We start from the raw sequence: 13,220 nt of genomic DNA on the forward strand, positions 1-13,220 counted from the left end.
AAGCGAAGGATCGAGCGCTGGGAAAGGCCCAATTCATTAACTATTCTCTAAGTTTCCGAGCCAAGGATCGAGCCCTGGGAAAGGCCCAATTCTTGTCGAAATGTTACATGTGTCTATACATTTTTTTAGAAATAGATACATCTATTTTTTGACAAATTTGAAACAAAAATCATGAAACAAGGGAGGGAGTACGGTTTTTATTTCCACGTGTCAGTGGTAAGTGCTACTACTGACGTGTCTATGGTAATGTGTCACTAGTGTACCGATTCTGTAGTAGTGTGTAGTACCGGACAGTTAGCATTAGTCCACAACAGTAAGGTTACTCATCACAAGCCTAACAAATACAATAATACTTCTGCAAATGCTGTCCAAAACCAAAACAAGATGATAAATTAGAAACTATGTATGTACAAAATAACTCATGGTGATTAAGAAAATATGGGGACTTGCAACAAGTAAACAAAATATAATTGCTTTCAAGTAAACAAAATAGAATTATACCAAACCACACTTGCTATGATTTTCAAAATCTATAACTCACAGATTTCTTCTATGTATTATGAGCAAAAGCTATCTCTGTGACAGATATGGTAACAAGGTTCCATTCATCTTTACAACTCACCAGCCTTATTAGCTGTAGTTTTGCTAGGCGTTGTTTTGGCAATGTTAACCAGATCACCAAAAAGTGAATCTTCAGGTCTTGTTGGTCTATTAGCTTGCTGAAGGGAAGATGTAGGTGTGCCATACAAACTGTTGTTTTGCAAGGCTAGCCCATTCATTCTCTGAGAAAGCTCGTTTGCACCGGCATATGCAGAATTCGGCACATAGTAGCCTCCAGGCTGCTGTCCATAGCCATAACCGGCCATCTGGTCGCCATACATCTGTTGCTGGTAGAGATCTCCAGCCATCTGCTGGGCATACATGCTCGCTGTTTGGTTGCCTTGCATTGGTGGATACATTACCCCGTACTGCATGTTTGGCATGGAATGTGGATGTTGCTGCATTCCTCCTGGTTGTCCGGTCAGCAATGGTTGAGATGGTGAAGCTTCAGCAGGCTGACCAACTTGGACAGGTTGCGGTGGAATGCCTCCAAGTTGTCCTGATGGCATTAGAAGTTGGCCAGCTTCGAATTGATCACTTTGTGCAGGCTGAGTTTCCCATGGTGGTGGTGGGAGGTCGCTGCTCTGATCATCTTGACCTGTCAAGCACAAAATGGCCACAGCTGAGGGATAACCTTGCACATGTGGTAAAACAATGGCAAAGCTACAAATATATTTTGCACACAAACAAAAACAAAAACAAGTTTTCAGATTACTCTCTTGCACACAAAAATGGTACTCCCTCCTCCCGTTTATCCAAGGCCTAATTCCAAATTTCAGAAATCCACAAATGTTAGGCCTAACCCCTGTGCCCATTAACTCCCTAATTTGCAATTAAGCTGTATTTTCACCCCCCACGCAGTATAGACTCCTCAGTAAACAAACAGGCATGATTGCATGCAAGCCCGTGTGAGAAAAAATTGCATGCATGCATAAGTCTGTAAACACAGGAAACAGACCGATCAAATTTCTAACTACCAATGCGTGTGCTTACCAATGCCTAACGGACAGTGCATGTGCTCACGCAGCAAGGTTAATTGGCCATGCACCCATAGTTTTTGGCTGTGCAACAGCGCCCTCATGGAGGAAGTTGGACAAGCGCAGCGCCGGGCGGAGCTCAGCCAACTGAAATCACGCGAGGCAATTAAGGGCTACAGGAATGAGTGAATTACCGCATTAAACAGAAGCACGTGGTGAGATTTCCCGGAATCCAAGATTTCTGAGCAGATGAAAATTACAAGAAATCGCATGTGCTATGCCTTGGTATCTCAAATTTTCAATCCAACCTTAGATTAATTTGAGGGAGTAGTACATAAACAGCGTCTACAAAAACAAATCTAGCCAGAACCATCCACGAGAGCTTTTGAACTAATTAGATAAATCAAGCATAGATGCTACCAAGACATATTAGAAGGCCAAATTATGCATACAGAAGATAGTGTAAGTACCATAGTTTGGTGCCTGCTGTGGTTGAATCATCCCTTGAGCAAACTGACCATCCCATGGACTTGCTGATTTTAGTTCAGAACCTTGAACATAAGTTGGCATTGTATTGGAAGTCAACCCATTAGAAAATGGAGAAGACTGCTGTGGTGGAACAGGACACTGTGCAGCTGGATAAGCTTGTGCTGCTGAGAGATTAGGATTTGAGTTTGATATAGGTGACGAAATGACAGGGTTATGGTTGTTATTGCTACCATTGCTTTGCAAAAACATGTCTACAAGATCTAAGGTATTGTGGCCTGAAGCTGAAGCTGCAGGTGGATTGCCTAAAGGAACAAGAGCTTGGGAATTAACAGGTTCTGGCTTGAAATAATCATCTCCACTCAGTAGGTCAATACTAGGGCTAACAGCTGCTTCTCCACGAGGCTTTGAACTGCTGGATGATGGAGGAGCAGGAAGTGCTAATAGCTCAGATGGAGGAATGTTACCTGGAGCTTCAGAAGACCTGACAGGTTCAGACAGCATGTAAAAAGCAGTCAGTAGGAGCTTAATACAGCATTCTACTATTTTAATTGTTTCGATACTGTTTCAAGAGTTACTAAACCTTCATAACGCATGCACCATTTCAAGAGTATATCACAAATTGATTAAAACTGTATTCTTGGTATAAGACAACACAACCTTTGAGGTGTCTCTTTTGTCCCATCTGGCTTTGTCGGTGGAGTACTATTTTCGGGGGCCTGCAGTGGTTTCGGCTTTTCTGCCTGGACTGCTATGCCTGCAGCAATTGTATCATGTTTTGCTAGAACACGCTGCAAATCATCATTCAATGCAAGGCCCTGGCTTAGTAGCTCCTCATCGCTGTGGCGATTTAATGCATGGAAATAATTAGAGAACCATATCATAATCTGTACCATATGGACACAACAGTCAAGACAACAATTCAATCAGTAAAAGCCGCATTGTGAAGTCCAGTTTATGGAAAAAGCAACCAATAAACATGAGTTTAGTACCCATTTTCAGCAAATAATGTATAGTTGCATGCCTTAAAAAAACACTATTATGTACGATTGTACATAAATGGACTTATATCAAGCAGAAGGCACAGCCAGTATCAGATATAGATGTTGGACTGTTGCATACTAGATGTTGAACTATTGCATACTGAAATATTGTACACAACATTAGTTGCTACATTTTGGGCATGCCATTTTACAGAAATAATTGGTAACTTGAAGATCAGAAAAAGTTAAATTTATTTCCTTCCATTGTGTATTTGTGTTTAAATAGACAAATGGTAGTTCGGTACTGCTACAATGATTCTATATTATTGGTCTGGATGCACCATAAGAATAAGTTACCAATTATTTCTGTAAAATAGCATGCCCAAAATGTAGCAACTAATGTTGTGTAGGAATTAGTTAGATTAAGAGCTATAATGTAAACTTATTTAGATTATTGCATCAAAACTGTTGTATGTATATCACGCTGAGTTTGTTAGTAGTAGTAGTAGGCCCATGCAGGTATGGTGTCACTGTCATATGCACAAAAAGAGTAGAAACAATTAGAGATTCATGTAATCTCTCCCCAAGAAACTTCATTATCAGAGCTGATGATGCTGGCGGTGCTCAATCGGGCTGAGTGGACATGTACCTCGCGGGCTTAATTGAGTTGAGGTAGCAGCTTTGCCAACCAAACCCCAGCTCTCGGCAGCGATTCTACTGAGAGGTCCTGGAGGAGCAACCCCTGTACGGTTACAGCGGTCTGTGTCGTGGGAGTGATGAGCCGCGGTGCAGGACAAAGCTTCCATCCAGATTTGGACTATGTTGGAAGAGTTCCCCATGCAGCCATGGTTTGCATGGGACTGTCTCAAAGATCACCATGCAAGCATGGTTCACAATCTTTGAGAGGAGGTTTAAATGGAGATTACACCTGATTTTGGTGCACATCAAACTAAGGGAAGGCCAGTAATATGGAAAAGTCACCATACGGTCTGAAACAATCTTCAAGAGCATGGTTTGTTCGCTTTTGCCGAGCTGTGTGGCACAGGACATAGCAGCAAAATGGGGTTCACATTGTGTTCTATAGTCACCAAGGAGTCACACCATAATTATAGTATCATGGGGAAGCAAGAAGCAGTCATTGGTGTCCCGATCTACCACCAAAGTAGAATATAAAGCCATGCCAGTGTACTTGAGTGGGATGCTATGGATGAGATGCCTTCTATCGGAGTTGAGGCTATTAACTAAAGGGCCATTGAAGCCTTGGTGTGACAACTAGTCACCAATGAATATGGCAAACAATCCCCACTTTAGAGACCAGATGAACAGTGTGGAGATATATCTTGTTTTCTTCAGAGACCTTCAAATTCCATTTTGGGGGGTAGTATTGTATATTGGATTGTGTATGTTAGTAGTAGCCCTTGTATATAGTGATGTATAGAGAAGAAGAATCAAGAGGTTCCAGAAATTTCACCGACAAACTTAAAAAAAGGGTATGAATGCGTAGTTCTTAGCATGGATATTTGCAGCCTTGTGGCTTGTGCATCGTTTGGTTAGTTTTATCAAAAGGGCACAAGAATGGATGTGGCAGCAAGAGCGGTTTAGTGGGTTATCAAAACTATTAGGTCAGAAAAGTATGCAGATCCTACATCTTTATTAGCGAATTCCCTTAAGTCTACATGCCGTTTGAAAAGCCAAACATCACAGGAACTTACAAGGTTGTGTTGACGAGCTGTACCACCCTCTGCTTGTAAGAACGGCATTGGTCCACAAGGTCCATAATGACCTCCTGCCTTAGACCCTGCATGTATATATATCGATTTGATATCTAAATCGTATACCTAGAAAAAACTATGATTTATGGAATTCAATGTTAAGATTTTTTGGACTATCTGAAATATGGCAATATACATATCCAATTTTAAGTTGGAGAAATCCAGAGAGCAATATAGGAGACTGGTGTCTTTTTTTCCTGGTTTAACTTTTTCACAACAAAGCTGGTCATTTGATCAGCTTAGTGAACAAGAACCACAGAATGTTACAGCATGTGCGTAGGCAATAAGCAGTGAAATACCTCTCTGTTACCAGGATCAATAGCATTTAACATCTCTGAGAGAACATCCATGACACCACGTGCATTCTGAATTTCTGTCAAGCTGGTGAAGAAGTTTTGCAAATTTGAAACTTCCATACAAGAAAGAACTTGAAGGCTTCAAACAAGTAGTACACTGCTAACCATAGGGATGATGAAACTGTGTGATTACAGAATTTGAAAGAAAACTTAAAGCGGTTGCAGGTCCAAATGATCACCCATGCAATAAAAGGGACAAATTTTCAGTATTTAAGGTCTTGTATATTTGTGCATGATCAAAATCCATACATAAATATCTCAGGGTTCTGCTTAGGTTATGCCTTACCAATTCTTTTGAAAATGATCTTAATGGAAATGAAATTGTAATCATGCTGCGATCATATCTATTATCTTACGTCAGTTCTGGAGGGAAATTGCATAGCATAAAGGGTAGAGGGTAGCGCAGTACGACAGCCCTCGATTTTGTCTCAACTCAATGGTGCCCAAGATAATAAACATAGTCTACACTAGTTCTGAACTTCTGATCATCATCCATCCATGGTCGCATGGCATAGTAGGTACTAAAAGGCAATGTACCTCAATGTATGTACTTCTTGTGCCAAAGAAGAATCAGATGCCTCTTGATGATAGTCAGTATTGCGTAAAGCAGGAGGGTAGTTCTGTAGAGGTTGAGTCTGTGGTGGAGTGTATATTGGCACTGAGCTCTCTGATCTTTGAGGAAATACAGCTCCAGTACGCTGATATATCAGAGAGCAAAATAATGATGAGTCCTAGAAAGTTTCATACATCAAAGAGAGACATTTATGATTGTCACTAGAAAAACAGATATATTTAAGTTTCTGAATGCTTGGCTGAAGAAGATGCTCGGTCTGTATTGTATTACATATTCACTAGTTTCTAGCAAATCAGCAAAAAAATAATGAGTTGTAGAAAGTTTAAGGATGTATCAAAGAGAGATATTATGATGGTCACTAGATAAAAAGATATATTCATTTTTTAGAATGCTCGGTTTATTTTGTAGTACATATTTACTGTCCTCTAGCAAATCAATATTTCAGATGGTTACTTTGTTCATACTTTTTGCTTATTGCCTATGCACATGCTTATTGCCTACCCACATGCCGCTAACCATAGCGATGATGAAACTGTGTCGCTCATTATTTGTCAATCCTGCTAGGTTACTTTGTTCATACATTTTGAAACCAGTACTACAGATGGTGAAAATGGGAAGATGAATAAAATGTGAATAGATTTAAGTAAATACTACCAGCAGCTCTTGATAGGCTGCATAATATTGTGGATATCTTGCACGAGCACCACCAAAAGCTTCTTGCCAGGTATCTATCAGACTGAGAATCTTCTCCTTTACATGATAATCAGGCTACAAAACAGAAGATAAATCAAAATCAAAATCTTGCTCATGAAATGGAAGAATGCTAAATGTACAGGCACACCTTTTTCTTAACTATCTTCACCATTTCATGGAGTATATCCCTCTCGGCAACATGCATATGAACAAAATCTCCGCAATTTTTAATCAGCGTCTCCAGCAACTAAAACAAGGAAATAAATAAATTACTTCAGTACAATCTTGCTTAATTTGAGGGTACCCACTTGCATGTATGAACAGATCCAATTCGATCACGGAACCAGTGAACCACAAAACATAACTTCCACTGAACAGTATGCCACAATAGATAAAGCCATAAACAACAAATGCAATAAAACTATAGGTCTTACATTACTTCAAAGATTCAAAGAGGTTAAGGGAACTAACAAGTATCAAGATTACATTACACTGCCCATTCTGTTATCTCTTGCATTTTTTTATTTCCTGTCGTACCCATCTTTTACAAAGTTGTAAGGGTTATCTTGCAACAAGCAAAGAAAATTACAGGATTCTATCACTTGGACCATTCCTAACATCCACAGTCCCAAACAAACTTAGCATTCACCATCACACGGTCACCCCCATGATTTGGATACTAATAAAGCACGAGTCATCTATATAACCTATAAAGTTGATCCCCACTAACTGCAATTATTGTTTGCAAGCTTGCCATGCAAGGTGTACACATCATCATCCACATCATGGGCATTCAAAGGCTCCACATCACCATCCACATCATGTGTTGTTGTACACTAGGAATCCATTTTGATGGTCCATTCGAATTTAATATTTTGATACCTAAGATTTCATCTTCACGTTGCATATAAATATTTCACCAAACACACATATTTTCATGATATGTATGTCAATTTTTCTAAGATCTGCAAATATTCAGGTTGACGAAGCTTCACTTTTCGGTTTCTTCGAAATTATTAATGTTCATGCACATCAAAATTACACATATTGTTTTGTTGCATAGGTGTTATGAATGATAAAATCGTTTTGTCCTACAATATTCATATTTATTTTACATTAAATCATATTATTATCATTTGTCTCTAAAATCATATTCAGACGTGCATATAGAATTTTCCACGGCAACGCGCGGGGAATCACCTAGTTTCAGATATGATGATATTGCAGCTGCTGACAACTTTAACTAACTGCCACTCGTTGTAGTTACATGAAATTCTCCAAGGCATATTAGTATGACTACCATTGGTCGTCTAACCAAGCAGTTAGCAGCTCATTGCTAGCTGAATCATTATTTAGTTTTTAACCAACTAAACAAACATGAATCACCACTAAACCCATGGATCAATATGGTGTCATTAACCAATACGTATGCAGACTTCAATGAGTGCTCAACAGAGAAGCAAAAATATATTTGCTAATTAGAACAAGGAAACTATCACTAAAAGGAGCAAACCATACACATCTAGAATTTTGAAACTGATGGCAGAAAGTAATCATAAGTTTCCAGATAACATGAAAAACTGGCAATTGACGGTCCAAATCTGTATGTAACAGGTTTAAAGTAAATTTCATAATGATACTTACTGTTAGTGAAAGAAGCTGGATCTTTGAATTCTTATGCCCAATTCGTTTCTTGATAGACTTCACTACATCTTTGGCTTGCCTATGTGCATATTGAAGTATGAGAGAATATACTGGTAGTTAAAATGTTTAAGACGGCATGCCAGGCAATAATATAACAAGTAACTGGCACACCAATCAAAATTGCAACAAATCAGATACTGTTTAATTTAAGTATCAGACTGAAATCAAAGTGATTTCTCTAATAAACATTTGGCCTCCATACAGAAAACATCAAAAGTATCCAGTGATTATCTATTTAATGGAACATTAACTTAAAGTGCAAGGTTCGTCAAGAGTTCAAGACTTCCAAGTCATTATATTATTATGATGTCAGAAACTAGAAATGAGTCCTCAAAATCCCATGTTAGCTATTTATCCTTTTATTTTCCAACAGCATTCCAGATTATCAATTATTTGTGTCTTCCTTCCATCTTAGTTTGTCACTTTTGTCAGGTTTGGAAGCTCGGCCACAAATTCCATGAAAGTCAGCAAGACAACACAGCAATTATACTAGTTGTAGCGATTGGAAAGAGCTGGCCATGTCACTTTTTCTAAGCATGACCCTATTCCTCCTTGTTGCTTGACTAGATGGCAATGCATATAGGGTATGCTATGTGACCAAGAAGATGGAGCCAAGGTTCATGAAATCCTAAAGTCATGCCAAAGTGGCATCTAAACTGTAGGTTTAAGTAATCAGGACATGGCATGGACTAATTAATTTAAGTTCCTTCGCATAGTGAATATTAATCTCCCGTTAATCCACAGATTGTCTACTCTTCTGGTTAACTGAATTCTACGACCAAGGTAAACCAAACCACAAAAATAGATTGAACCTCTGCTAAATATCACAGGACGACGACGATTGATATTCAGCTCCGAACCCTCAACCCAAGTTTACAAAAAGCGTGAGCAGAACCTCCTGCCTACGAAATCGACGATTGATATTCAGCTCCGAACCCTCAACCCAAGTTTACAAAAAGCGTGAGCAGAACCTCCTGCCTACGAAATCATGACGAGACTACACCAAACTTCGCAGTGGACACGCCCCGTCCCAGTTGCGCATGGAACCTCTCGTCAGAAGAACCTCCCGAACGATGCATCAGTAAAGACGATGCCGTGCACAATCAATATAAAAGCATAGATAGAAGAGGGGAGGGGGAAGAATGGCTCACGAGGGGTCGTGATTGAGGATGTCGCAGATCTCCAGGTTGAGGGACCAGTCGGGACCGATGAGCGATTCACTGGTCGCGCGATCGACATGGACCGATTGCGGCATCACGGCGAGCCCCTGGTCGGAGTCGACGGGGACGGGAAAGAACAACGGGCGGAAACCCTAGCCGGCTAGCCTCTCGGTTCTTCCGTCCGTGTTTGCTTGGGCATGTCCGGTCGGTCGCACAAGGTTTGAGGAAAGAGTTTTTTTTTTAAGAACTACCCCTGATGCGGGTGCGTCGCAACTGAGGTTATGGGTGCGTTCTTTTCGGCTTCTAGTCTAGCTTTCCGGAGAAGCCGCATCAAAAATTTGATTAGACTTCCAAAATAGTTTGGCCTAATATATTTTGAAAATCTAGCTAAATTTCGGATGCGGCTTCTCCAGGAAGCTGGGGGAGGGCAGCTTCTCAGAAAAGCCGCTTCAGGAAGCCGAAAAGAACTGGCCCTATATCTGGCCATTGGGCCGACCCGGCACCGCCCGGGCACGAGGAGACGGCGGCCCGGCACGGGTCGGCACGAAATGGATCCGTGCCTTGCCGGTTTGGCCCGTGGGCCACATTCCTCGAAAAAGAAGCAGCTCACCTGTTTTCGTCCCGTTCGGAGCTTCGGGCTACTTTCGGCCGTTCGGGCGCCCCCAGTGCGCGCTGGCGACGTGGAGAACTGGAGACTGAGCCGCCTGTGCGCGCTGGCGACGTGGAGACTGGATTAGTTCATGCGTTGCTTTGGCTCAAAAAAAAAGTTGCCTTCCTGGTGTTCCGTCCGAGCTGATGTCCAATTTTGTCTCAAAAAAAGCTGCTGTCCAATTTGAAAGGCAAAAATAAATAAAGTTGAGACAAAGAGAGCAGGTGCCATAAGGATAAATAGTGAGACAAAGAGACCATGGGCCGCATCTAAGAAAAAAGCCTGGCACGTGACGGGCTTCGTGCCTGGCCCGGCTCGATTTGCCCGTGCCGTGCCATTCTATGGGCCGTGCTTGTTCTGCGTGCCTTGGGCCAGCCCGAAAAAATGCGACCCGATGGCCAGATATAGACGAACCAAATTTGCGATGCCACGGCTATTTTAAACGGGCTTGTTTGGTGTAGGGGGACAGATTCATGTACCTGGGCATGGGCAGCCCGGCCCGGGCCGAAACCCGTGACCATTTTCGGGCCAGGCTCCAAATATATAGTTTTCGACTTACGAGATTCAAAAGTAGGAGATCTGGAAGTGCTAAACCAAATATTTCTTTTTCGGGAGATACCTTCCATCGATCTGCCTTCTGCTTCTTATATACCTAATGACTTATGTGGATACCAATTGGCTATTTCCTTGTCCTAGTGTGGATCATGCCCCCGGGGCTAACTACTTACCCTTTTATAATAAGTGAATCGGGCTTTGATTTTCAGCCCGGAAAAAACCCGGCCCGGCCCGGCCCGAGACCAACAGGCCACCGGTCGATCCCACACTATCCCGCTGGCCCAGCCCAACAAGCCGGCGCATATAAGCTGGCCCCGAGCCGCAACTCCCTTGACCCGAACCCTAACTCCAATCACGCTCCATCTAATTCCTTTCTCCAACCTCCTGGCGGTGCGACGGTCTTCCTCTTCCGCGACCGCGTGACCCAGCCATAGCGGCACAACCTACGGCGCTGGAGCTCGAGGCAGCTGCTGCTTCCTCTACGACCAAGCGACAGCCTTCCTCTCCTCTGGCCGCTGCAAATCTGAATCCAGCCTCGTTTTCCCTCTCAGATCTGAAGTCACCCACCCAACCCTGTATCCCACATCTGACATCTAATTGATGCGTGTTGGTTCATCTCCCATCTCGTTCATGCGTGCGTGTTTTTTTAGATGCTGCTACTGTTGCTTGGTTCTTGGTTGTAGCCTGGAGGTCAATTAAAATTGATAATGTTGGTTCTTGGTTGCACGCGCCCAGCAGGCAGCAGCAGCGCACGCGAGAAGCAAGCAGCGGCGACACCAACCAGCAGGTAGCGACGACGCACTCGGCCAGCAAGCAGCGGCGCAGTCTATGGCCTGATGCTTTCACTGCAGCTTCCTGTGCCTCAGGTCCGTCGGCGAAGCCAACCTCATTCCCTCTCAGATCTGAACTGAAGTCCATGTCCAAGTCTCCAACAACTTCCAAGCCACCGACGATGCTGGTGTTCTTTCTAATGTGTATATCTAAGTGTTGTCGTTCTCTGCATGAGTGGATCTCCACCGATCTTCTGTCTGGATGTTGATTGAAATTGTTTATTGAATTTGTGCATTTTTAAAGGGAATTTGTGTTATTATTATGTGTACAATTTATTAATTGTTGGGCCTCGGCCTTTCGGGCTTTTCGTCAGGCCGGGCTCAGGCTTTAGGTTTACTGCTCGGGCTTTTACAAGCCCCGCCCAAAACTGGGCCCGGCTCGAGAAATACCCAGGTATAGGACAGAACATGGCGCTTGATGAGGGGCTACCTCGGCAATACCTTGACTCAAGGGTTTTCGACTGAGGGACAGCACGGGGTGCACCAACGATCTCGTCGATTAAAAAGACTAGAGGAACCGCAAGGTTTATCTAGTTTCGGGACCCTCGGAAGGTAATACCTCTACGTATTGCTTTTGATGTATTCAATTGATCGAGATTACAGATAAGTTATGAAGCTATGGTGAGCAGATGAATCTTGCGTACGAGTCGAGGTTTGTGAAATCATAGGTGATGTGTAACATTTGTGTTTTAGATGGAACATTTATGTGTATATTTTGGATAATATAGATACTTATGTGATCACATGTATCATGTTTTGGACTTAGTGATTTGCTATTGCCGTGTTGATCCATTAGTTTCTTATGTGAAAAACATGGCGTGAATGTGTGAAACTTACCCTGAGTCAAGTCGTGGACTTATGCTCGTACTGGCTATTTGTGTGTTCGTTTTTAGGTGTTGCCGGAGCTAGAGGAACGTGGTCGATGACGGGATCGAGGACGAACCTTGGGAGAAGCTGAGGTCGAGAGATCAAGGTCATGCGTGACGTTCGTGCGAAGACACAATGGAAGTAAAGGCTACGATGATTCGGGAGGGCACCGGTTTGTCGTACGTTGTTTATACCGAAGATGTAAGATATTGGAGATGTTCGACACGTGATGGTCGAGTTTTGAAGACATTACAAGAAGAGTTGATGACATGGAGTGGCATTGACGTGAAGACATGAAGGTCCAGCTGTGGCTAGATGAGGGTTGTTTAAATATTAAACAGTAGCGTCATCAAGATGGTGTCCGATGGAAAAGTGGTCCACATGAAAGTTGTGTGCGTCGTCGAGGCAAACAACTTTGCTTTTGAAGTCATCTCAATCGGAGATTGTATGTGGGCCGCACAGACAGAATACCGACCGGGACAGAGGAGTTCGTGTTGGATTCAGACTCGGTCTAGTGTCGTGAATTTTCCTTTTTAAATAGAAAGCGTCCTAGTAGGGTTTTAGAAAGGACGTGAGGAAACTCGGAGCTTTGGATCTAGATCAATTTTTGGAGAGTTATTTGATGCATGGTTGCATCTTTTGTAATCAATCGACATCGTTGCAATAAAGAAATTCGTTGGCGGTGTCATATCTGTTCTTCTCGGATCTTCGTGTAATCTTCGTGCTAGATCTTTCTAACACTTTGGTGCAGTTTTATCACAAGATCATAACGCGTTACTGCAGGTTTCTCACGAGATCAAGTGAAGATTGCGATTAATTCATCTTTCTTGTTATTCCTCGAAATTGATTTTAGATTAATCCTCGTAACTTTCTGTCAGCTGTTACTGTTTTAATCATATCTTTTTATTGGTACGTCCGATTGAGCGGATTCTTATTGCATTGGTTAGATAATTTCAATACTTTTCTTTTGCATACTCATACGTAATTTTTGGTCCAGCCGATCTAAACTTACAT

The 13,220-nt window shown here is 42.3% G+C and overlaps 1 protein-coding gene and 1 long non-coding RNA gene across 3 annotated transcripts; one reads left to right on the forward strand and one right to left on the reverse strand.

Annotated features, from left to right (window-relative positions):
- Nucleotides 1-428: 428 nt before the first annotated feature.
- On the reverse strand, nt 429-9,538 carry LOC100844962 (TOM1-like protein 9). Of its 2 annotated transcripts, XR_001405482.2 has the most exons (11): nt 9,297-9,538; nt 8,086-8,164; nt 6,590-6,688; nt 6,403-6,516; nt 5,712-5,872; nt 5,118-5,199; nt 4,759-4,844; nt 2,724-2,903; nt 2,048-2,547; nt 1,594-1,724; nt 881-1,198 (listed from the first exon to the last, which is right to left on the reverse strand). XR_001405482.2 is itself a non-coding variant. In XM_003563789.4 (10 exons), the coding sequence occupies exons 1-10, from the start codon at nt 9,398-9,400 to the stop codon at nt 612-614; spliced, it is 1,992 nt and encodes a 663-aa protein (XP_003563837.1). In that variant the 5' UTR covers nt 9,401-9,535; the 3' UTR covers nt 429-611. The 2 variants fall into 2 exon arrangements, 1 of the variants encoding a protein (XP_003563837.1); XM_003563789.4 differs by lacking the exon at nt 1,594-1,724 and having other exon boundaries at nt 429-1,198; nt 9,297-9,535.
- A 1,287-nt stretch (nt 9,539-10,825) lies between these two features.
- On the forward strand, nt 10,826-12,847 carry LOC112270186. The gene is made up of 2 exons (XR_002962571.1): nt 10,826-11,891; nt 12,233-12,847. It is a non-coding gene; the product is annotated as an uncharacterized LOC112270186 (long non-coding RNA).
- The last annotated feature ends 373 nt before the right edge of the window (nt 12,848-13,220 follow it).

Source organism: Brachypodium distachyon, chromosome 1 (assembly GCF_000005505.3).
Source record: "Brachypodium distachyon strain Bd21 chromosome 1, Brachypodium_distachyon_v3.0, whole genome shotgun sequence".
Lineage (NCBI taxonomy): Eukaryota > Viridiplantae > Streptophyta > Magnoliopsida > Poales > Poaceae > Brachypodium > Brachypodium distachyon.